This window comes from Chiloscyllium plagiosum, chromosome 5, assembly GCF_004010195.1.
Source record: "Chiloscyllium plagiosum isolate BGI_BamShark_2017 chromosome 5, ASM401019v2, whole genome shotgun sequence".
NCBI classification, from domain to species: Eukaryota; Metazoa; Chordata; class Chondrichthyes; order Orectolobiformes; family Hemiscylliidae; genus Chiloscyllium; species Chiloscyllium plagiosum.
This window is the reverse complement of record NC_057714.1, coordinates 96,532,756-96,557,584: the sequence shown is the minus strand read 5'-3', so window position 1 is coordinate 96,557,584 and position 24,829 is coordinate 96,532,756. Positions and strand designations below refer to the sequence as shown.

General features: G+C 42.1%; 1 protein-coding gene across 2 annotated transcripts in view; it reads right to left on the bottom strand.

Annotated features, from left to right (window-relative positions):
• The window catches only part of adarb2 (adenosine deaminase RNA specific B2 (inactive)), a 736,380-nt gene extending 731,141 nt beyond the window's left edge, over positions 1–5,239 (bottom strand). The window contains exon 1 of one of the 2 annotated variants that reach the window (XM_043690659.1): positions 4,766–5,239. In XM_043690659.1, coding sequence (XP_043546594.1) covers positions 4,766–4,865 — 100 coding nt within the window. In that variant the 5' untranslated portion in view covers positions 4,866–5,239. The remainder of the gene's footprint in view (positions 1–4,765) is intronic. The other variant, XM_043690662.1, reaches the window with a different exon arrangement.
• Between the last annotated feature and the right edge of the window lie 19,590 nt (positions 5,240–24,829).

Genomic DNA, 24,829 nt, shown 5'->3' with positions numbered 1-24,829 from the left:
TCAGGGTCCTGGAGAGAGATGCAACATCGTGCATTTGAAAATCAAACCCCTACGTGGGCATATCTAGCACCTTAGATAAGTAGGAACACAGTTAAGAGATTGCACTATCAGCGCCGAATGTTACCCGCTGGCAGCACAGAATTCACACCGTCCATTCCCTAGCTCTTGTTGCACAGAATACCACAGGGAGTGAGTGTGGAATTTCCCCCTGCTCCTCCGGCAAAGCTTCCAGCTCAGGGAACGGCCTGAACAGGAATGCTCCTGTCTAAGCGGTGTTCACTCACCATGAGCGGATCAGAAAGATCACTGCGCGTTGACTTCTTCCCCCAGTACACATCCTGCACCAGGTTCGTGCATTAAAGCACAACATTGTCTTAGTCCTACCTGGTTACTGCTTGTTTCAACAAAGTGAAAGTGTATTCACTGTTCCTCATGTTCTATCCGCCTGGCCTACTCTCTCTCCCCCTCCCTGCCTGCCTGTCTCTCTCTCTCTCCCTCTCTCTCTCCCTCCATCCCTGCCTCTCTCTCTCCCTCCCTCCCTGCCTCTCCCTCCCACCCTCCCTGCCTCTCTCTCTCCCTCCCTGCCTGCCTGTCTCTCTCTCTCTCTCTCCCTCCCTCCCTCCCTGCCAGTTTCTCTCTCTGTCTCTGTGGTGCGGCCTGGCCTCTCGCCTTCAGCAGAGAGGAGATGATGATTAACCTTCCTGGCTGGCGGGAGGTGTTCTTGTGTAGAATAGGGCGGCTACTGCCGCCTTCTTCCTCATTCCACTCCCCCAGAGAGCAGAGCAGCCCCGGCGGCTCCCAAAACTGCAAGCGGGAACGCATGACCCTCAATTTCTCACAGCCCTTGGGGGTTATAGAGCCCTTTGCTGTATTGTGAAATCGGGTCACTGGAACCGAAACGTTAACTTCTCTCCATAAACTCTGCCAGACCTGCTGAGCTTTTCCAGCAATTTCTGTCTTTGTTTCTGTTTGTGAAGCCTTCTAAGCAGTGTCAAGGGGTGTACAATTGTTAAAGATAACATCAGATCACAAGAATAAAAAGCCAATGAGAGGAATGTTTTTCTTTCCCTAAGGACGGCCTCTATAAAGGCAAGAAGGAATTGGGGAAGCAGGGGCACTTGGGTCTGATTCCGTGCTGTACACCTCTATGACTCTCTCTGACTTGGTAACGGTGTCACTCTCACATCTAATACTGTTCACACCTCACTGTCTCTAAAGCTCTCTTCAGGACCAGTCAGACCCTCTCACTCCTACCGCCTGTCCCACTGAGGGTCAGAAAACCCCTCACCCGGCCCAGGCCCTCTCACTCCTACCGCCTGTCCTACTGAGTGTCAGAAACCCCCTCACCCAGCCCAGGCCCTCTCACTCCTACTGCCTGTCCTACTGAGTGTCAGAAACCCCCTCACCCAGCCCAGACCCTCTCACTCCTGCAGCCTGTCCCACTGAGTGACAGAAACCCCCTCACCCAGCCCAGGCCCTCTCACTCCTACTGCCTGTCCCACTGAGTGTCAGAAACCCCCTCACCCAGCCCAGGTCCTCTCACTCCTACCACCTGTCCTACTGAGGTTCCGAAACCCCCTCACCAAGCCCTGGCCCTTTTACTCTTGCAGCCTGTCCCACTGAGATTCCAAAATCCCCTCACCCAGCCCAGACCCTCTCTGAAGGGCTTCCCTGGGAACCCCCACACTAACAGCCTTGCTTTCTGAGGGCTTTAAGCTTTCAGGAGCTCCTTGCCTTTCCTCAACTGGACTGGAGCTTCACGGTCTGATGTGGCTCTCCTCTCCTACCCCCAAACCCCTCTGCATTTACTGCACTCTCTAGGGCCATTCCACTCAATGGCCATATGTGTGCGTGTGTGTTTGCTCATTCACAAGTTTCCACCGTCCTTTCCCCTTCGTTAAGCAGGCCACCCAGACCCCTCACAATCCGGGACAAACCTCTGGAGTTTCCATTGTGTTTGTGAAGGGGCGAGGATCTCTGGGCTAACTGCTCCTCTGAGACATTGCTTTACTTTTCCAGAACGGCTAACCGGGGCGGGGGAACAGTCACTCAAACCAAAACTACTCCTTCACAACTGTTATTGAGTAAGTTGCAGGAGTTAAGGTTCATCCATTTAAAAGAACTACATCACTTGCAGACACTGAGTCCTTCTCCCCTTTATTACGAATCGTCTTTTCATAGCAATGGAGACAATGATGGGAACAGCAAAGGATATGTTCAGCTCAGGCAATTAGGAGCCTGAGTGAGTGTACTAGGGAAAGCCTTGTTCCCTGTGGAAATCCCGGCTGGAGAATGCAGTTCTCTCAGCTAAGGAATCAAGATTGGGAGAAACTGGGTTGGAATCAGTAACGAATAGGGCGGCGTGGAGTAATCTTTCCAACCCGCATTTATGCCTCTCTCTCCCTTGCAGAGTTCTGTCGACACTTGCTGATGCAATCTCCAATTGCTCTCATTACACGGATCACTGGGGGTGAAGGGCGCTCGGGGAAGGGCTCGGAGCAAGCAGGCGGAGGATAACGATGGAATCGATTGGATTTTACCGTCAAACCCATCCGTTGCCCTCCTCAGACGCCTGCAGAGTGGGTGTCGCCGGTCTGCGAGAACTCAGGCCGGGCTGCCCCAGTGGGGAGAGTTCACAGAGAGAATCTCATTCATCTCCCAGCTCCGCTACAGGGCGAAAGCGGGGCTCCTCTGCTCCGAGGTGCGATTTTTCCAAATTATTCTTCATTTCTCAACGCTTCCGACATGCTGTCACTTCCAAGTCTCCTCTCTCCCTAGACCGTTTCGTCTGGTTTTATTGCTATTTCAACTCTCGCTGTCTCCTTCCACACCACCACTCAGTCTCCCTACCCTCCGGCATGTGTTCTATGTTCTCCTCATTTCTCTGAGAGAGCAACCCGTTGTCTACTTCTCCCTATCCGATGACCCCCTCTGGGATATGTTATTTGTTTTCTCTCTGCCTCTCACTTTCCTCTCTTTTCGTTATGATTTGCTTCCTACCCCCTGTTAAGTTGTAAATGCCTCTCGCGGCTTCTTGTTTCATTTTGAGGAAAAATTATAATAAAACAATAAAGAAAAAAAAACAGGCTACCGTGAATGAATGACTGCGGCTAACTGCGGTGTGATTTATACACAGCCTATATATATTTCTAACATCGCTCGAAACGCAAGCCAACATTGTGAACAATTGCACAATTCAGTTTTAAAAACAAAATCCTGGCTGCACATCCTTGTTACAATCTCACACGTAAACAGCAAACCACATTCTATTGAACTCGGGAGAAGTGAATTAGAACCACTCTGGGCAGAATGCACACTGAGCTCTATCGGGAAAGCGGTTGGAAGTTTGAGGGATTTGAAAGCCAGTGTAAAACAGCGGAGTGCACATCTTTCCGGGACGTGTGTGTGTGTGTTTGTTCCTTAAACAGAGTCTGGGAAGTTCCTGTCATTTCATTCCAGTCGGTGCTGGGATTCACTTAAACCTTTGTAAATGTCAGACTGCTGGATACAATTCAGGGGCTTGCGTTCATTTCATGGCCCTTTAAGAAAGAGCAAGAGTTTTGTTTCAATTAGCTCATGAACCAATACACAGCCACTGCCACGGGAAGGGAACCATTATTCCTTCAAAACTTAATATATGCAGAGATTTCAACTCAATCTTGACATCATTATTCTGACAACAAAACCCCACAACTTTGACCAGAAAACGCCTGGGGGAGAAAACACTTCCATGCTTGTAGTGCTTCCATGGCAACTCAGAGCTCGTGTTTTTGCAATGTGATCTTTCTTTGCTTGTAATTCGTGTGTAGTAAAAAAAAAATCCACCAAAACAAATAACAACAGCTATGGCGAAGTTCTGGTCTCAGCAATAGACACACGAGTTGGTTCCAGTGACATGCGGTTTTACTGGACTGTGCAGGGAACACTGACTGAGGCTCGGGGAGCACTTTGCCCGTTATCAGGCCATTTCCGCGGACATGCTCTCAGAGCGAATTCAGATTGCAACGCGCGGTTTCCTCCTCTGTCTTTCCAACTTCTCTCCCAGCACTTCAATCGTAGCGGTCTGCCTCAACGGTTCACTCCGAATATGTGTTTTAGCAGACACGAAATCACGTCTTAACTTTCTTTTAAAAACTGTGTCAGCTTTAGTCATTCCAAATGTATAAAGAATACACACACACACACACACACATATATATAGTCTCCTCATAAAAGGCTCATAAATATCCAAAAAGGAGGTGGGCATGCACTTGTCAACTTTGGTGTCACACCTGGGCAGAATCCATCAAAGCTGCTCGGATGTGACCTGTCAGCGAGAAGGGCAGGCAGATGAATGCTCCCAGCACAGATACACACACGTGCGGCTCCCTCACACAGCCAGCCTGCTTCGTCTCTTGGTGGACAACAACATACACCGCCTTTCGGAGTGAGGGAGGGAGGAAATGAATGAAAAGCCGGCACTTGGCCCGGATTGTGTTCCTCCAGGAGCGGCAAGCAGAATGGCCCCGCTGGCAATTAGTGATCACCCCTCCTCACCTCAGTGATCCATCAGGGGCACTGATCTAGCGCCGGTCTCATTGGAATCTGCAGCTGGTCGAGGTGTGTGTGTGTATGTGTGTGAAGGGGGGTGGGTGGGTTGAGACGGGCTGGGAAAATGCCTGGAGGGGAACCCAGGGCTCACTCACCCACCCTGGCCGCCGGCGTCTAACGCAGCTCGGATCTGAAATGAGAACCGTTCTTTCAGCGTTAGCAAACAAACCCTTACCTTTCCTCTTCGACCTTCTCCTTCTCCTCCTCTTGAACTTGCATTTCAGCTGGCTGCCCGGACTTCCTGAAGCTCTGTTGGTCACCAGCACTGAAGCCATTGCCGCAGTTTAGAGGATACAGGCTGTCTTGATTGATGGGTGTCTCACTCTCTCTCTTTCCTTCCCACCACTTTTTGTCTATTATTGGGATTGACTCCCTCACCCCCCCCCCCCTTCCTTTTACTTCCACTCACACAGCACTAGTTTCTGTCTCTCTATACCTGGAAGCTCCGCTCTCCCTCATTAAACTCTTGAGAAGAGTGAGGGCGTACTGACTACAACTGATTTACAAGCCAGCAGTCAGCCCCTCTCAAAAGCTGCAACCTCGGCTTGGCTCTGGCGGGCTTTGAACGGAACAAGCCTTACTTTCTATAAGCTTCTCTCTCTCTCTCTCTCGGCACTATCCACTTTGAAGCCAATCGTGCGGCGAAGCCAGTGTATTTGCTGCCTCAAATTATAATTAGACCCAATCATGACTGTCTCTTGGCTGTGACATCAACAGCGACTAGCTCCATTCCTCCCTCCCACCCTCAGCATCAGCTCCCTCCCTCCCAGCCCAAACTCCCTTCCCTTTCTCAGTTGCAAACTCAGGTCTCATTAGACTGATGGGTGCCCGGGACCTGAGCTAACGCCAAGCCCGAGGCACCGTATACCAGGGCAGAAAGGGCGAAGGATTTCACAGGCTCTGTATATCATTGCCGTCGCTGCTTTAAACCGGCTTGAAGTCATTAAAACCGAGATGCACTTTCCTTGCACACAGATGCAGCAATTTCTCTAACCGTTTTAGCGGTTAGTTCGCCTCGGAGGGTTGACTTTGACCCTGTGCACCTCGAGAGATACATTGCCTCAAATTCCAAACAGGTTAGAGAAAACTAGACCGAACTCCGGGCACCGCTTTTCGGTCCCGCCGTCTGTTCGTTCAGCGGGAAATAACTTCCTGGAGATCCAGCTGCAGGGTACAGTATTCCAAGTCACTTTCTCCTGCTCTGAGTTAGCGTTCTCCACAATACCCCCCCCCCCACCCCAGGGTGGACAGAGTGGTCAAGACTTGGGCTTTTCATGGTCGATGAAAGTTTACGAATTGAAAGTTGGAACACGATTGTCCCTCTTCTCCAACTGAATAAAACAAAGTTTTTGAGACTGGAGATCATTTGAAAATCCCACTTTTTTTTTGGTTCCTGGATTACATTCTACTAAAATGAAAGGTAACATCACCAGAGCCCCCGTGGACAATAGGGCAGCTCCCTTATTGGAGAATGGGGACTACTGGTGGTGTAACCTGAAGGTTAGGTGACAGGAGAGGTTGAGAAGGAGAGTCCTTCATCAGTGGGAAATTGAACCCACAAAGTTGACTTTATTTTGTATTGCCAACCATCCATCCAGCTAACTGAACCCTTATAATGTACATTTATATACAAATGATTTGAATGAGGGGTGGTTTGGAGTGTGTGCTGTTGTCAAATTTGTTAATGACACCAAAATATTGAAGGCAAGTAATGATCATAACCTAAAAAGTCCATAGCGGGATATAGACAGGTTTAGTAAGTGGGGGGAAAACTGGCTGATGGAATACACTGAGAAAGTGTAAGAATAGATCAGCTCAATATTATTTAAATGGGGAAAGACAGTAGAAATCTACATCACAGAGGGATTTGGTGCATGATCACAAAAAGCTAGTGTCTGGGCTCAGCAAATAATAGAGAAGATAAATGGAATGTTGGCCATTATTTTGAAGGGATTATGAAACTAGGGAGGTCTTGCTAAATCTATACAAGGCATTGTCAAACCATACCTAAAGTGTTGTGACCAGCTTTGATCCCACTATCTAAGGAAAGATTTGCTGGCAGCAGAGGCAGTCCAGAGAAAGTTCATTAGGTTGATCCAGGGTATGGAGGGATTTCCTTATGAGGAGAGGTTGAATAGGTTGAGACTGTAAACTTTGAAGTTTACAAAAAATGAGAGACAATCTTACTAAAATGTTGAAGATTTTTAGGGGGTTTGACAGAGTAGATGCAGAGAAATGGTTTCCTTTATGGATGTATCTAGGATGAGAGTGTATAATCTCAGAGTCTTGCACAAATACCTCCGGTTTGTTTACCAGATGGAGGAAAACTTTAATGTCTGTTTCTTCATGTGCTATTGTACAGAACCGAACTGCTTTGGAGATTATGTACATCAATATTTTTCTGAATAAAGTATAGTTTTGAAACTTAGAAAAGATCTTAGAGTAAAGGGTCACCCATTTTTTAATAGATACTTTTATTGAAGAAAAAGGAAAATTTTTAAACATTTTTTACAAACTTACAAAATAATGCAAACAAATATAAACACTAATATACCATTAAATATGAAATAAATAATAACCAAAACACAACAAATGCAAAAAAAAAAGAAAGAAAACAAACACTTAAGAGGGAGATAAAAAGGAATTTCTGTTCTCACAGGGTGTTCAAGTGGTGGAGATCTTTACCCCAAAAAAGCTGTAAGGCTGTGTCTTTAAGAATATTCAAGGCTGAGATTTTCAGATTAGAATTGAATAGCCTTTATTGTCAAGTGCACTGTAATGAGTGCAGTGAAAAGTTTGTAATGTCGCCACTTTGACACCATCTTAGGTACAGGGTACCTAGGTACAGATACTTTAAGTAGTAGCCAGTGAGGACTGCAGATGCTGGAGATCAGAGTAGAGAGTGTGGCGCTGGAAAAGCACAGCAGGTCAGGCAGCATCTGAGGAACAGGAGTTCCTCCTCCTCGGATGCTGCCTGACATCTTGTGCTTTTCTAGCATTCCTGATGAAGGGCTTATGTCCGAAACGTCAACTGTCCTGCTCCTCTGATGCTGCCTGACCTGCTGTGCTTTTCCAGCACCACACTCATGACACAGATAGTTTAAGTGTCTGTTATATAATTGAAGGAGTAAAAAATGAATCTCGCATAGGAATACAAAGTTTTAAAAAGTACTCAAATTCCTCAAAGTCCAGAATAAGAATAAAAAGTATTTTTAAAAAGTATTCAAATTGACTATTAATGAATAGAGGAATCAAGAAATATGAGGAAAAGGCAGGAAAGTGGATTTGAGGATATCAGGTCAGTCATGATCTCACTGAATGGCATCCAGATGGGCTGAATGGCCAACATCTGCTCCTCTGTCTAATGGGTATATGGCCTGATGAAAGGCTGTGAAGCATACCTCTCTCTGCACAGATGCTGCCTAGTTGAAATGCCCATCAGCCATGATTGAATGGCGGAGTGGACTCGATGGGCCAAATGGCCTTACTTCCGCTCGTATGTCTTATGGTCTTATAGTTGGTGAGTTGTCTTTTAAGATGGACAAACCAGATTGGATCTTCTCAGTCATTGACAAATTTACATCTTTTTCCTCCCTTTTGGTGTTTCCAGTACTTTCCAATTTTAATGCAGATTTCCAGCAACCGTAACATTTCATGTCTGTAAGGATACTAAACGTTATGAAACCATGACAAGTGGATGGAGTTAAGGTACAGGTCGGTCATAATCGAACTGAAGGGCAGGTTTAGGGGGTTGAAAGGCCTACTGCTATTGCCATGTACCTTGTGACTCTCAGGTATTGAAGTTGTAGGGTGGGGAAGAATGCAGTTAAAACTCATGACTGAGACTATTAGAACATAGAACATTAGAACATAACAGTGCATTACAGACCCTGCAGCCCTCGATATTGCGCTGCCCTGTGAAACCAATCTGAAGCCCATCTCACCTACAGAATTCCATTCTCATTTATATACCTATCCAATCACCATTTAAGTGCCCTTAAAGTTAGTGAATCTACAACTGTTGCTGGCAGTGCGTTATACGCCCCTGCTACTCTGAGCAAAGCAACTACTTCTGACATCTGTCCTATATCTATCACCCCTCAATTTGAAACTATGCCCCCACGTGCTAGTCATCACCAACCTAGGCAAAAGGCTTTCACTGTCCACCTGATCTAACCCTCTGATTATCTTGTATGTCTCAATTAAGTCACCTCTCAATCTTCTTCTCTTTATTGAAAACAGCCTCAAGTCCCTCAACCCTTCCCCATAAGACTAAACCTCCATACCAGGCAACATCCTAGTAAATCTTCTCTGAACCCTTTCCAAAGCTTCCACATTCTTTCTATAATGCAGTGACCTGAACTGCATGCAATACTCCAAATGCGGCTGCACCTGAGTTTTGAACAGCTGCAGCATGACCTCTTATTCCTGAAGCTCGATCCCTCCACTAATACCAGTGAACACACCCTTTGCCTTTTTAACAGCCCAATCAACCTGGGTGGCAACTTTGAGGGATCTATGTAGATTGACACCGAGATCTCTCTGCTCATCTACACTACAAGAATCTGACCATTAACCCAGTACTCTGCATTCCTGTTACTCCTTCCAAAGTGAATCACATCACAATTTTCCACATTAAACTCCATTTGTCACCTTGCAGCCCAGCTCTGCACCTTATCTATGTCTCTCTATAACCTACAACATCCTTCAGCACTATCCACAACTGTACCGACCTTAGTGTCATCTGCAAATTTACTAACCCATCCTTTTACGCCCTCATCCACATCATTTATAAAAATGACAAACAGCAGTGGACCCAAAACAGATCCTTGCAGTACACCACTAGTGACTGAATTCCAGGATGAACATTTCCCATCAACCACCACCCTTTGTCTTCTTGCAGCTAGCCAATTTCTGATCCAAATTGCTAAATTGCCCTCAATCCCAAGTCTCTGTATTTTGTGCAGTAGCCTACCTTATCAAACACCTTACTGTAATCCATATACACCACATCAATGGCTCTACCCTCATCCACTTATTTGGTTACCTTCTCAAAGAACTCAATAAAGTTTGAGAGGTATGACCTACCCTTCACAAAACCGTGCTGAGTATCTCTAATCAACTTATTCATTTCTAGATGATTATCAATCCTATCTCTTATAATCCTTTCCAATACTTTATCCACAACCAAAGTAAGGCTCATGGTCTATAATTACCAGGATTGTCTCTACTCCTCTTCTTGAACAAAGGAACAACATTTGCTATCCTCCAATCTTCTGGTACTATTCCTGTAGACAATGATGACATAAAGATCAAAGCCAAAGTCTCAGCAATCTTCTCCCTGGCTTCACAGAGAATCCTAAGATAAATCCCATCCTGCCCTGGGGATTTGTCTATTTTCACACTTTTCAGAACTTCTAACACCTCCTCCATGTGAACCTCAATCCCATCTAGTCTAGTAGCCTGTTTCTCAGTATTCTCCTTGACAACATTGTCTTTTTCCAGTGTGAATACTGACAAAAAATATTCATTTAGCAGTTCCCCTAGCTCCTCTGACTCCACACACAACGTCCCACTACTGTCCTTGATTGGCCCTAATCTAAATCTAGTAATTCTTTTATCCCTTATATACCTATAGAAAGCTTTAGTGTTTTCCCTGATCCTATCTGCCAACAACTTCTCATGTCCCCTCCTTGCTCATCTTAGCTCTCCATTTAGGTCTTTCCTGACTACCTTGTAACTCTCAATCACCCTAACAGAGCCTTTACATCTCACCATTCATAAGCCTTCTTCTTCCTTTTGACAAGAGATTCAATTTCCTTAGTAAACCATGGCTCCTGCGCTTGACAACTTCCTCCCTGACTGACCAGTACATACTTATCTAGGACACACAGTAGCTGTTCCTTGAATAAGCTCCACATTTCTTTTGTGCCCATCTCCTGCAGCTTCCTTCCCCATCCTATGCATTGTAAATCTTGTCTAATCGCATCACAATTGCTTTTCCCCCAGCTATAACTCTTGGTCTGCGGTATATACTATCCCCTTTCATCGCTAAAGTAAACATAACCAAATTGTCGTCACTGTCACCAAAGTGCTCATCTAACTCCAAACCTAACACCTGGCCGGGTTAATTACCCAGTACCAAATCTAATGTGGCCTCGCCCCTTGTTGGCCTGTCTACATACTGTGTCAGAAAACCCTCTTGCACACAATAGTCAAAAACTGATCCATCTAAAGTACTCAAACTATAGTATTCCCAGTCAATATTTGGGAAGTTGAAGTCCCCCATAACAACTATCCTGTCGGTCTCATTCTTATCAAGAATCATCTTTGCTATCCTTTCCTCTACATCTCTGGAACTATTCGGAAGCCTAAAAAAATCTCTCAACAGGGTGACCTCTCCTTTCGTGTTTCTAATCTCAGCCCATACCACCTCAGTTGATGAGTTCTCAAACGTCCTTTCTGCAACTGTAATACTGTCCTTGACTAATAATACCCCACCACTCCACCCCACACCTTTCACTATCTCTTCTGTTCTTACTGAAACATCTACATCCTGGAACCTGCAATAACTATTCATGTCCCTACTCTACCCAGTTCTCTGAAAAGGCCACAAAATTGAAATCCCAGATACCAATCCATGCTGCAAGTTCACCCACCTTATTCTGGATGCTCCTGGCATTGAAATAGACGCAAGTCAAACCAACCTTTTGCTTACCAGGGCCCTCTTGCGATCCTGAAACCTGCTCTATATTCGAACTACAATTTAGGTTCCCATACCCCCTGCTGAATTAGTTTTATGGATATCTGGATGAGATTGATCCCAATACTGTTGTTGGTATTCTCACAGGTCCAGGTAATAAAAGTGGCAATTTAGTTTAATTGGACATCATAATCAACAGCCCTGCTCATGACCATTCTTAATCCAGTGACATCTATTATGTCTGACCTGCTTAAAATGGAAAGGTAAAAGCTTGCAATAAAGGCAGAAAATGCGATGAGACACAGTATGTGGATCAGCAAATGAAAAAAAATACAAGTAACAGACCTTTCATTGCAACTGTTCGTAGTTTCCTTCTCTACCATCATGCTTGTACTAATAGTCATATTTTCGCTTAATAAAACACTGGAGTACAGATGGCTATTACTTTTTCATCAGAATCATATTTTACTTGCTTTTGCATTATCTCATTGTCAAACTCGTTCCTTTTTTTACCTGTGATTTATAACATAAAGGAAGATTGTGGCTTGTATGATTTATAATAACACAAAGTGAGAACTTGCACTTGTCAGGTCTGTCTAAGACAATAAATGGTTCCCATGTTGGTTAAATACTCTGGCTGAGACAGAGCTACTTAGCCACAGAAGAGGAGCTGTTTTTTTGTTTGTCAGATCAGTTATTGCTCTTGTAGTTTATCAATTAAGATTTAAATTTACAATACATTAAAGCTGAGCTCATTTAATGGAAAATGCATTGCTGAGACCTTTGTATAAGGATATACATTTCTCATTCTTACATTTCAAACAAATCCTAAATTACTGAAGAAAAAGAGAGGTAAATCAAATTTTTAAAAAATGTCACCGTGAAACACAGCAAAACAGTTCCCTACACAGTACAGGCACCTGGTTTTGAGAAATAGCACAGTGATTTCTCTGTTATGTTGTAGATGCTCATTTGAAATGCAATCTCAACTTCAACTAGAGTATTGTTTTTTTTACAGTATTGATAATACAACTTAGGTTTTATATTAAAGTTCTGAAATGCTAACTCTGTTTTTCTCCTTCCACAGAAGCTGACAGACTTGCTGAACGTCAAGTATTTTCTGTTTTCATTTCAAATTTCCTGCAAAATGTCACTTCCATCAAATCAAGGATTTTATTCTGTCATGAGAAATTTTGCCAGAAAAATTATAAGCAATTCTGGCTTCACTTCAGATATAATATCAACTTGGGTTCAAAATAAAGTTTTTTTTAATAAATTTGAACAGTCCAAAACTTTGCAAATATAAAATCAATCCATTGTAACATTCTGAATATGTGGGCTCTTCAGTCTGCCATGTTGTTAAAGTGTTAAAACTTCATTGGCTTAGGAGAGCTGCGTCCTGTCCATGATATTAAAGGCATATACCAGAGCCCTGGTCTAGCTCGGCCCAATGGTAGTCTCACCAAAAGTCGGCTTTGGCTTGATGATAGCATTCTCACTTTTGAATGAGAAGGTTGCAGATTTAAGCATTTCAGCAGAGTCTTGAACACATAAGCAATTAGAGGAGAAAGATCAGTTCATGTTTTCTTGGTCAACATTTTTCCCTCCAACTAACACTTGACTTGATTATCTGGTTTATTTAATTGCTAATAGTATATAATGGCCAAATCCCCAACGTTACAACATTGGCAACATCTTACAAATATTTTATTGGCTGTAAAATGCTTTGGGAAATTCTGAGACATGAATAGCACTATTAAATACAAGTTCTTTCTGTCTTAAACTACTTGATTCTGTTTTTAATTCCATCATACTTTTATAACATCCATATGATACTTCTAAGAAGAACAAAGAATATTGAAAAGGCCTGTCAGCAGCTGATGAAATCAGAGTGAAACATAGAGCCACCCTTTTTTTCTACTTAGTGCTGAGGGACTCACTAAATTTCCAGTCATTTTGATTTTCAGTTTCCTCATTTGCAGATTTTATCCTCTTCCTCTCTCATGATCTTTTTGCCTTTTATTAGGAGCTGCTTTATTGATGTCCTGTGACATCAGTTCACCTGACTTTTTCCTTTGTTAACCACGTAAAGATTACATTGTTCTTTACTGCATCATCAAGCAGGCAAAGCACCTAGAAATGATAATATTACTGAGTTAAACAAAGATTAATAACTGCTTGGTGATCTCTTAGTAATTCAAACCAGTACTAATATGTTAAATGCAAGAATAGAGAATGGAATTCAGCTGTTTGGTGCATGCTAAAATAACCCTGATATTGAATTACAATCTTAAAATCACTGCAGTTATTTGTAATGTCTCAGCATGAGTTCACTCTTAGTGAAACAACCTTCATTTGCTATTCCTCTTGACTGGTGTGCAGCAAGAACACAATCTTACAGAAGTGTAACTGAAAGGGTGAACAAGACAGCAGTGTGGAGACCTGGAAGAATATGGCACAATCTGGGTGGTCATACAGCATGACTGAGTTATTTTTGGTAGTAGACTATCAACAAATGCAACACCCTCAGGAGTCAGGATCCTCTGCTGAAATGGTGAGGAGCTGAATTGCAGTCAGACCACCAGTCTTGACTCTTTCTGCCCTATTAAGGATGAAGGAAAGAGGGAAAGCTGTGCATTACAAGAGACGATAGTGGGTGACACATCCATTACCGTCAGTACTGATGGGAAGATGCCCCAAACATGTGGGTAGGCAATGCAGAGGGCATGCAGGTTTATGGCTGTTAGGGGTTGGGGTGGGTGAAAACAAGCAGGGAAAGCGTTGCGAGCAATTGTAAGAGTAATTGATCTTGAGTTTTGGTTGGAGGTCTATATAGCAGCAGAGATAGAGTGAGTGTGAGGTACTGCAGAGAATATGGTGGAACTTATGCTGGCAGAGTCAAGAAGTTCATAGACCTTCTTCTTACACAGTGTTGGGCATTTCTCCAGTTGGCTTAGAACTTGGGTTCCAACCTTGGAGCAGGTTAGCATGGTCTGGTGTTCAGGGGCATCCATGCTTCATCCTGGACCTCTGCACTATCCCATACACCAGGAACTAAAAGATCCTGCAAAATGGGATTCCAATTTCCCCTGTCTGGCTTGTCCAGAGCAAATATCAGGAATTGTGCAGGGCAGCTCTGGACAGACAGTGTTTGTCTAAGCACACAATGGCCCTTTGAAGAAGGAGATGGTGGTCAATTCCAGGATATCTTGCATGTGGCGAGTAACTCCAGGCATAGTGCCTTGTAAGAGAGGACGGAAATTTGGCACACACCTTGGGGTGAGAATGACAGTTGATGAGGTGAGTTCGGTAAAGTTCGTTGGGAAAACTGCTCGGCATCACAGCAAGACTGACTCCACCAAACTTGAGACAATTTGTGTTTCGCCCAAAAAATGCACATTTTAGCCCCATGAAGTTTGATGTCCAACTATCAGTATGCTGTAAATCCCCAGTTAAAATGCAAGTAGTAAGTTTCATGTTTTTATTAGGAGAGAAAAGGATATTTTTGGAATAACAGATAATGTCATGCTCCAGTGGAAATGGGTATCATAACAGACTTAGTGAAGACTAATCAACAGGATTACATAATGGTCAGATCATGAATATGTTGAGCAAACAGTAGCAGTAGTCTTTTTTAAGTTTCTGTTTGAGATACATCCAGTCCGTATTTTGTGGTGAATTCAGCATATACTAAATCGTGTCAGAATTTCATAATAGGCACTGTTGCTTAGGTGATTGACACAGAAATTGTACACTCTAGGCTTGAGTTAGCCGATGAGGCTGAATGAGATAGTGTAAATGGACTCCTGCAGAGGTCAGCACTTCGAGTTCCTGTTGCTTCTAATTGACATAAATAACATAGATGTCAAAACCAGTTGTAAGCTTGTCAGGTCTGTCAATGACACTAAAATAAAGAAAGCAGCAGAGAGAGAAGATGCATTTAAAGGATGGCAGTAGGATTTAGATCAGAAATACAATTGGATCAGGAGAGAGTCTAACCGCCACCCCTTGACATTCAATGATATTATGAACATTGAGTCCTCTGCCGTGGACACTGGGAGTCACCATGACCAATAAGAAAATCTCCTCCTAACTCTCCAATGTCTATTCACCATTTACTTTGCTCAAGTCAGGATTGTGTTGAGTCCCCTCTACTTGCCTGGATGAGCTAAGAAGCTCACTTGATTGGCACTTCACCCACCATCTTAAATCTTCACTGCTGAACAATACACACTGCAGCGAATTACCAAGACTTCTTCGACATTACCTCCCAAAGCCATGACCTGTACAAGCTAGAAGAATAGGTGAAGCAGACACTTTGTGAACACTATCAACTGTAAGTTCTTCTCCAGACCAGACACCATTCTGACTTGGAAAAATATTGGCATTCCTTCACTGTTGCAGGGTCAAATTTCTGCACTTCCTCCCTAACAGGGTGTGGGAGTATCTTGGTAATACAGTATACAGCTTCACCTTCTCAAGCGCAATTAGGGAGCAGCAATAAATGCTGGTCTTACCAACAAGGTCCACATCCTATTAATGCTTATGGGGAAAATAAATGAACTGGAACTTAACATTGAAATGTGCAAAGAATTGTACTTGGGTGAAAGAATAAAAAAAGTTCATGGAGAATCAGAGAGAGATTTGCCCTTGCAATGTCTAGACAGCATACTGAATGAATTACAAAATAAGGTGATTAGTATGCTGTGATACCTCATCAGGAGACCAAAACCTGTTTGAAAGATTAACATTGTGGTGGTCATATTGCACTTGGAATTTGTCCTGTTTACTTAACTACTGAAATGCTGTTTCCTTCAGGGAACAGTGAAAATCAACAAGAATATTCCCAAGAACAAAGACAATGAATTATGTTGAATGATATAGCACAGTTAATATAGAAGATGGTGGGTTCATTCACTGGACTTGTATTCACTGGAGTTTAGAAGGATGACAGGAGACTTGATTAATTATATAACTGGACAGACTAGATGCAGGGAAGATGTGTTCCTGGGTTGTGGAATTCCTCATCACAGACTCAGGATACAGGTAATGTACCTATGGAATTCTTGACCGTGGAATGCTGTGGAGGCCAAATTGCTGACTACATTCATGATGTGGGTCGATAATTACCTAGACCTTAAATGCATTAAGGAGTATGGGGAGGAAGTCAAAAGATGACATTGAGATAAAGAGCATCCATGATGGAATTGAGTGGCAGTAGATTCGAAGAGCTGAATGACCTACTCCCGCTCTTAATTTTTTCATTACGTCACCTCTTCTCAGGAATTTCCACTGGATTAAGTGCCCATCAGACAGTTAACTAATCCTCTGAGTTCAAGGTTGGGTGTGGAAGACTGGTCCATCAAGAGCTGTCAACCAGAGGCTGGCAACACTTCATTGCTTGGCAGTGCCATTGGTGAGGCAGTGTAGACTTAGCTTAATCTACAAATTTAAGTAGTTATAATAATTTGCTCTTTCTGTGATCTCTTTTGTCAATGTCACAATATTTATTTGGAGCAGATAAAGGGTTTTGAAATGTTTGAAACTTTTCTAACTGACACTCTCTTGCTCCATGTGATCAACATTGTTATAGAGCCTGTCGTCATCCTGCACCCATCACCCTGAGTGAAAAATGTGTTTGACCAGGTGTTGCAAGTTCAAGCACTTCTGCTGAGTTGGGAAATTTCTCAACTCAAGTTGCTTACCTCGTGGCAGAAATCCGACTCATTGTTTCCCACTTGCTGGGGGGCATTGAATCAGCTTAAGGGACCAATTATATAACATTGAGATGAGGACGATACAAATATGTGAACAAGGAACAAGAGTAGGTCATGCGGCCTTTCAAGAGCATTCCACTATTTAATAAGATCATAGCTGATCTGATCTTATCCTCAATCTGTGTTCCTGCATATCCTCTGATAATCTTTCATCCTGTTGCTTAACAATAAAGTATTTACCTCTGCCTTAAAATATTTAGAGGAGAAATACCTTCACTGAAAAGATTGTGAGGCTTTGGAATTCTGTATTCCAGAATGTTATGAATATGCTATCATTGAAAATATTTAAGACTGAGAGAAATGGATCTTTGGTATTTGTTGGAATTACGGACTGTGGAGAGTGAGGTTGGGAGTGGAATGGAAGCCTGGGGTCAGCCATGATCATATTGAATGACAGAGCAGGCTTGATGATGTGTAGTCTTCTCCTGTTCCTATTTGTTATTTTCTTAAAATTAATTATCTGTAAATCTGTATTTTTGACCACGAACCCTGCAGAGCAATGCTGATTACTCTTTAGAAGTACCTCACTGGCTGTAATGGACTTTGAGACTTCCAGCGGTTTTGACAAGACTATGTAAATGTAAGTCACCCCTTTTTGTAGCTATAACCATGGATTACATAGGCATATCTATCCAATAGGTAAGTCACTCTTACATTCACAGCAGTATTAATTTCCAGATTTGATTTGTGCTCACTACCATTATTGTTATTATTCATTGTTATCCACTGATTTTGAAATCAATTGACATAATATTCATTTCAAAGCATTTATTAAATGCTGAGGAAAACTCAGTTTGTCAAAGCATTTTGGTTTGCACTCATCAGACCAATTTTCAAGAAAATCAATTTAAAAGGGGGAAAGTCAAATTTATACCATATGACAGAAGAGTGCTGATCAGTTAGCAAGGACAAGTGTTGCCTTTGCAATCAGAAAGACCATGTGCACTCACTAATGTCTGTTCCAATTCAACAAAATAGATGACGGGGCATTTGCTCATTCATTTCTCTGGACACAGTCTTGACTAATTCGAATCAACCCTCCTGTCTTATAATTTGAACCAGTAATTGTCAATCATCATTAACTGGTGCATCATCCACGCTTCTACCAATTATAGTAATCTTGCCAACAAATCAGCAGTCTCATCAGAAACTAATAATAATCAGAAACTTCTCCTCCACTGTTTGCAGTGAGAAATGCTGATATTTACATACAGGTAGAGAGATGTCAAGCAACAGAGTCGGCCTTTTTATGCTCATTTTTCGGTGAACATCAATGCTATTTCCACCACTATAAAGCAATGATGTGGCAAGTATGCAGCTACTCTCCTGTTTTCACCTCTGTGATTTGAGATTAAGTGTTGCTGAAAAAGAGGTTATGAAGGTTCACTCCCTGCCAGTCAAGAAAAATACTGAATGAAACAACATCAATCACTCAGCTCACTGTTGAGAAAAGAAATTGTTGAGAATTCGGAACTTAATTCCACTAACGAATCACTCTCACAGACAAAGGCCCATATCCATATTTATGGTCTGGGGAGTGAAAATGCTGCTTCAGGGCAGTAGGGGGTGCTGTACTGCTGAGCCTGTGGCTTGCCTGTACTATTGTGGAATCTACCCTGAACCAATTATGCTTTGCTGCAGGTATTGGGTGAGATAAAGGTAAAAAAAAAGTTCTATTCTTCAGAACAATCTGCCTTTCTGCTTGAGCAAAATATCCCCTCCCCCTTGACAAGAGCAACTTGAATAACCACGCATTTAAAAAAAAATTGAGCTAAATGAAAATATCCACTGTCAACTGTGCCTGCTGTTCACATGTTCCACTTCAATGCATCAACAAAAAAAAAAGTCCTGATTAGTAAATATTGCAAACATAGTTTTGAATTTTCCTGTGCTTTCTATTTTTAGAGAATTGCTGTATAGAATCTCATTTGTCTTTATTAGAAATATAATTACTAATAATATAAAATCCTTCCATTATGATAACGGTATTCTCCAAAAGTAGTGACTGACATGACTTAGTTGATAAAGCTCTGCTACATAAAGTATACATGTATGAAACACTTGCCCAGCACAAACTCCAGATAAGAATTCACTCCATCTATGAGGACAATGCAATTTATTTTATCTCTTAACAGGCTTTCCTCCTCCATTTTCCATTCCTGTCTGTCAGTTTGTGTTTACTTGTCCCTCACTATTTAAAAAAAAATTGATAATTGATTATTTTGTTTCTTATGTTGGTTCATGGGCACTCCTGGCTAGGCCAGCAAATGTGCCCTGGAAAACCAAAGGATTTCTTTGTGTGGGATAGAACCTAACATAACTACACCTTCCTGAATTTAGCTACAGTTAAATGGGAGCAATCTAGTGTTCATTTCTCTCTTAACTTTAAAAAAAAAGTGACACAAACCCAGGAGGCACTGTTTAGCTGAAATGTCACAGTGACTGGCTGAAAATCGATGGTTCCAATGGAAAATTTTACATTGAGCCAGCAATTCACATTCAATGAGCAATACTTTTCAATGCGCAACACCAGACCTTGAATCAAATCAGTTTAAATGATCACCTGTTATCTTCTCATTCTATAGTCTTCAGGATAGGCAACCGTGCTGGAAGTGTACAGTCATCAGTAAGCAATGTAACTCAATCAAACCAAATTTTGCCTGCAGGACCATTCAATGCTGTTCTCAGCATTGAGCTGAAGCTGTATTATGAAGTTATCCTCTAATCATTTGAAAAGTGAGTTAACTCTTTCTCAAAAAACATTGGAATATGCTTTTGTCGCATAATAAAAGGATGCTGCTGTTTCACAAAGGTCATTTTTTGACGAAGGTGTCCTAAAATTTTTGCTGAGATGCTGTTTCAAATGTCTCATTTACTTGTTTCCTGAAGGCAATAGTAATTAATAAGAGTATGGGTCCAGAAGAGCCAGTAACCCAAGTGACCATCCTTCACTTTGACCTCTCTGCTTGTCATCTAGCTTATACGCTCCTTTTTTGCTGATGCATCTGTTCTACATTTACCAACAACTTTCAGAATACACGCCTCAAGCAACCTCAACCTCCATTCCTTTCACAAATACAGTGGCTGAATCAATAAATTTGATCTCATCCATGCCCTTTAATAAGAAAATGAAAACCTTATTTCTTGCAATTCTTTAAAGATATTGTTTCTTTATTTCTCTCAGAAGGTCATTCAGGTTCTCCAATGTTTTTACTTATACTCTCTGCTCTTCCTATCATCTTTGTAAAACCCATCAAGTTTTCTAATTCCAAACTCAACTCTCCCTCAGTTGTACTGATTCTGACAAACTTAACTTTTACTGTGCCCCATAACAACGAACCCTACACTATCCAAATTGATATCAAAGTTTAAAATACAAGTTTAATTTCTGAGTACATCTCTTCCATACATAAGACCAAAGACTATAAGATATAGGAGCAGAAGTAAGCCAATCAAGTGGCTCTGCAATTCAATCATAGCTGATATGTTTCTCATTCTTCTGCCTTCTCCCCATAACCTTTGATTCCCCTTACTAATTTAACACCTACCTATCGCTTTCTTAAATATGCTCAAAGACTTGGCCTCCACAGCCTTCTGTGGCAATGGGTTTCAAAGATTAACCATCCTCTGGCTGAAGAAATTCCTCCTCATCCCAGTTCTAAAGGGCCATCTCTTCACCCTGAGACTGTGCCCTTGGGTCTCTCCTACTAGTGAAAACATCTTCTCCACATCCACTCTATCCAGGCCTTTCACTATTCTGTAAGTTTCAGTCAGATTCCCCCCCTCATCCTTTTAAACTCCATCGAGTACAGACCCAGAGTCATTAACTGCTCCTCATATGACAAGATCTTCATCCCTAGATCTTCATGTAAACCTCCTCTAGACCCCCTCCAATACCAGCACATCCTTTCTTAGATGCAGCAGCCAAAACTGCTCATAATATTCCAAATACTGTCTGACCAGAGCTTTATAAAGCCTCAGCAGTATATTTCTGCTCATGTCTTCCAGCCCTCTTGAAATGAACGCGAGCATTGTATTTGTTTTCTTTACTGCCAACTGAACCTGCATATTGACCTTAAGAGAATCCTGAACTAGGACTCCCAAGTCTCTTTTGGCTTTAGAATTCTGAAGCCTTTCCATATTTATAAAATATTCTACACCTCTTTTCTTCCTACCAAAGTGCATGATCTCACATGTTCCCACATTGTATCCAATTGTGCCACTTCTTTGCCCACTCTCCTAACTGCCCAAGTCCATGCAGCTTGCCCACTCCCACAGCACTGCCTGTCCCTCCACCCATCTTTATGACATCTGCAATCTTAGCAACATTGCCATCAGTTCCTTCTTTCAGATCATTAATGTATAATGTGAATTGTTGTGATCCCAAAATGGACCCCTGTGAAATTCCACTGGTCATCACTACCATTCTGAAAATGACTCCTTAATCCCTACTATCTGCCTTCTGACAGTCAGCCAATTCTCTATCCATACGAGTATCTTGCCCAAACATCATGGGCACTTATCTTATTTAGCAGCCTCCTGTGTGATACATTGTCAAAGGCTTTTTGGAAATACAGATAGATTATGTTCATTTTCTCTCCTTTCCAACTTGCTTGTTACTTCCTCAAAGAATTCTGACAGATTTGTCAGACATGCCGTCCCCTTGATGAAGCTGTGCTGACTCAGCCCTATACCTGGATAGGTCATAGACACTTCTGGACATTCTGAAGCCAAGAACCAATGTTCCAGTTGGTCCTTTTCTTTTACCTCTAGACTCTTCTTGATAGAAACATAGGAGCAGGAGAAGGCCATTCAGCCCATTGAGTCTGTCCTGCCATTCAATACGAACATGACTGATTAGGCATTTCAAATCCCTTTACCCTCACTATCTTCATAATCCTGCACATCACTAGTAGTCAGAAATCTATCAATCTCTCAAGAAGACATATTTAAATACAGAACTTCTTCATCATCTGGTGGTAGAGGATTCCAAAGTTTCACAACCTCTGAGTACTCTCCTCATCTCAGACCTAAGTCTCATCCCATTTTTATTAAAGTTGCTTTGCCTGAGGTTAGATTCCCCAATCAGGGGAAATATTTATCTTCTATCTCTCCTTTCTATCTCTTTAAGTATTTTGTAAGTTTCAATAAGATCACTTCTCATTCTTTGAATCTCTAGAGAAAACATGTTTTTCCAATGTCTCTTCAAAGAACAGTCCAAGCAGGAAAAAACCTGGTGAAAATTCATTGCAATTTGTCTTTGGCAGAAAATATTTTCCCTGAGATAAGGAGACCAAAACTGCACACAGTACTCTTAGTGCAGTCTAACCAAACTCCACAATTGAAGCAAGAATTTATTACTGTTGTACTCAAAAACTCTCACATTAAAAGATAACATTCCATTTTCTTTCCTCATAGCTTGTTCCACCTGCTTGTTAGCCTTCAATGACCTACTGACAAGGACACAAGGTCCTTTGTACATTTTCAACTTTCAACCTTTTACCATTTAATAAATTCTCTGCTCACCTCTTTTTCCTGCCAAAGCGGATCACCTCACAAAATTGTCTACATTATATTCCATGTTCCATGTTTGTCCCTTTAAGCTTGAAATAGATCATCCCATATATTCTACCCCTCTCTGCACCTTCTCAGGGTTGTTATCAAGATTCATTGACTTTGAGTTTGAACATGAAGCAATACAAACTCATGGATCTCCTTGCTCCCCCCAATCCTTCTGAATTACAATGGCCTTTAATAACGCGGTACTTATGATTCATCCTCTGTCCTAAATTTCTCAACTTCGATGGTGCTCTATACTTCTGAGCTTTGGTTTCATAATGCCATCGAAGTAATGAATCAGCAAGATGCTTACTTCCAGGGAGGCTGAAGCTGAATCTGATCAATGCCCTGTGTCCACATCTGCACATTTTTTTAAGAGGGTGACTAACAGTGAATGGAAACTATTGCAAAATGTTGAGGCCAAATGTAGTTACTCCTACCTGCTGAATGGCACTTTGAGGTTTTTAAAATTAAAATTGTGATAAGAATAAGCCAAAGTTACAAATGTTGTGAGCAACAAGGGGATATAATCACTTCACAGGATCCTTTAATGCCTTTTCGTCCTCTGGTATGTTGGCACTAGCACCCTGACTAAAAAGGCAGATTTTTCATCTATTTATTTAAATAATAAGCTCCAGGAAAGGACATAGATTACTGTTTCTGGCAAGGACAGGAAAAAATTCTTTATTCACACTGCACATCATATCTATTAGTTTGTTGTCATTACAACACAAATAAATATTCTGTCTTATTAACTTGAGAACAGTTCCCTGGCACTAGATAGTTCAGACGTTTAAGCCAAACAATTGGTTAACACGACTGCAAAAAAAGAGAGGAACTAGTTTCAGGAACATTCACTGTACAAGTCCATTGGAAGTTGTGTCTCTGCATGTTTTAATGCGGGCCACTTGCTTTGCTTACGAGTCTTGCACTGCTGATCACTAATTGCACAGTCGGTCTTAGTTTTATAATAGCAACTGATTGGCAATTCTGCAGTAGCTGTTCAGGAATTATATACTAATCAGTGTTAATTAAACAATGTGCTTGAATTAACAGGGCCAACAGAGCATTGCTCTGAAAAAAAAAACGAGATGGCTGCAAGTGTTTCCTGTTCTTTTTACAGCATTACATGGGAATTGATCTTGTTGTCAGCTGCAGTTTATATCGAAGAAACTAGGAAAACACACTCACCCATTTGGAAATCAATTTGAAATCCCACTCTTCTTGGCAAAATGTAAAGTGGACAAAAGCAGTGGAATTTTCTTGACCTTTGCAACAACCTTGGGCAGCTCAGTGTTAACGTAGGCAATCGAAAAAGATCACTGTGACAAACAAGACATTTAAGATTATGGAATCGCTCTGTGCATGGAGTTGCTGTTTTGACAGCAGCATCTTTCCTTAGCTGCTGGTAGGGCTGCTCGACTGTCTTTGCATTTTTTTTCCCCCAGTTGAGCCGCGAGGTGCCTGGCTCTCTCAAGCCGTCGTCTCACCCAAGGGACATTAGTAGATTGAGGGTGGGAGAAAGTCACAGAAGATTCATGTAAATTGCAGCTCAAGAGCAATCAATAGATGTGACAAGCTGCCAATGCCAGCATCTGGGAACATAATGAAGGTGTGTGACTGTAAAAATACAACTAACAATGCTCTGGGAAATTATAGGACATTGCTGTATTGAATAAACGCAATGTGAAATGAGCTGCAGCTCTCAGGTCATGCCTCTCTGCTGTTGAAGTGACTCTCGCTCTTGTCCTTTGTAATTGTAAGTGGCAGCGAAGCCCTGCTGAATAAGTTGAGGGCATGTATTCAGCACTCATACACCCTGAATTACAATGCTACCGAAGCTGTTAATAACCAATCTTCGGTGTCAGCGACCCTTTTCATTCACATTTTACTACATTAAAATGCAGATTGGTGAGTCACGTGGCTTCATTTCATACCTGAGACTGATATTTAAATAGCGCGTCTGCCAGAGATGCCGGAAGGAGTGCATGCTGGCCACTCTCCATGGTCCTGAAACTATACGCTGCTCCGTTGAATCACTGAATCTTGTAGCGGAGGAGCCCATTTGGCCTGTTGTGACTGAGTTGGTTTTTTAAAATGAGCAGCGCAATTAGTCCCACTCACCAGCTCTCTCCTCATATGCCCGTAATTTTCTCTCTCTCAAGCATTTTTCTCCAGATTGTTCACAATGTCAGAAAAA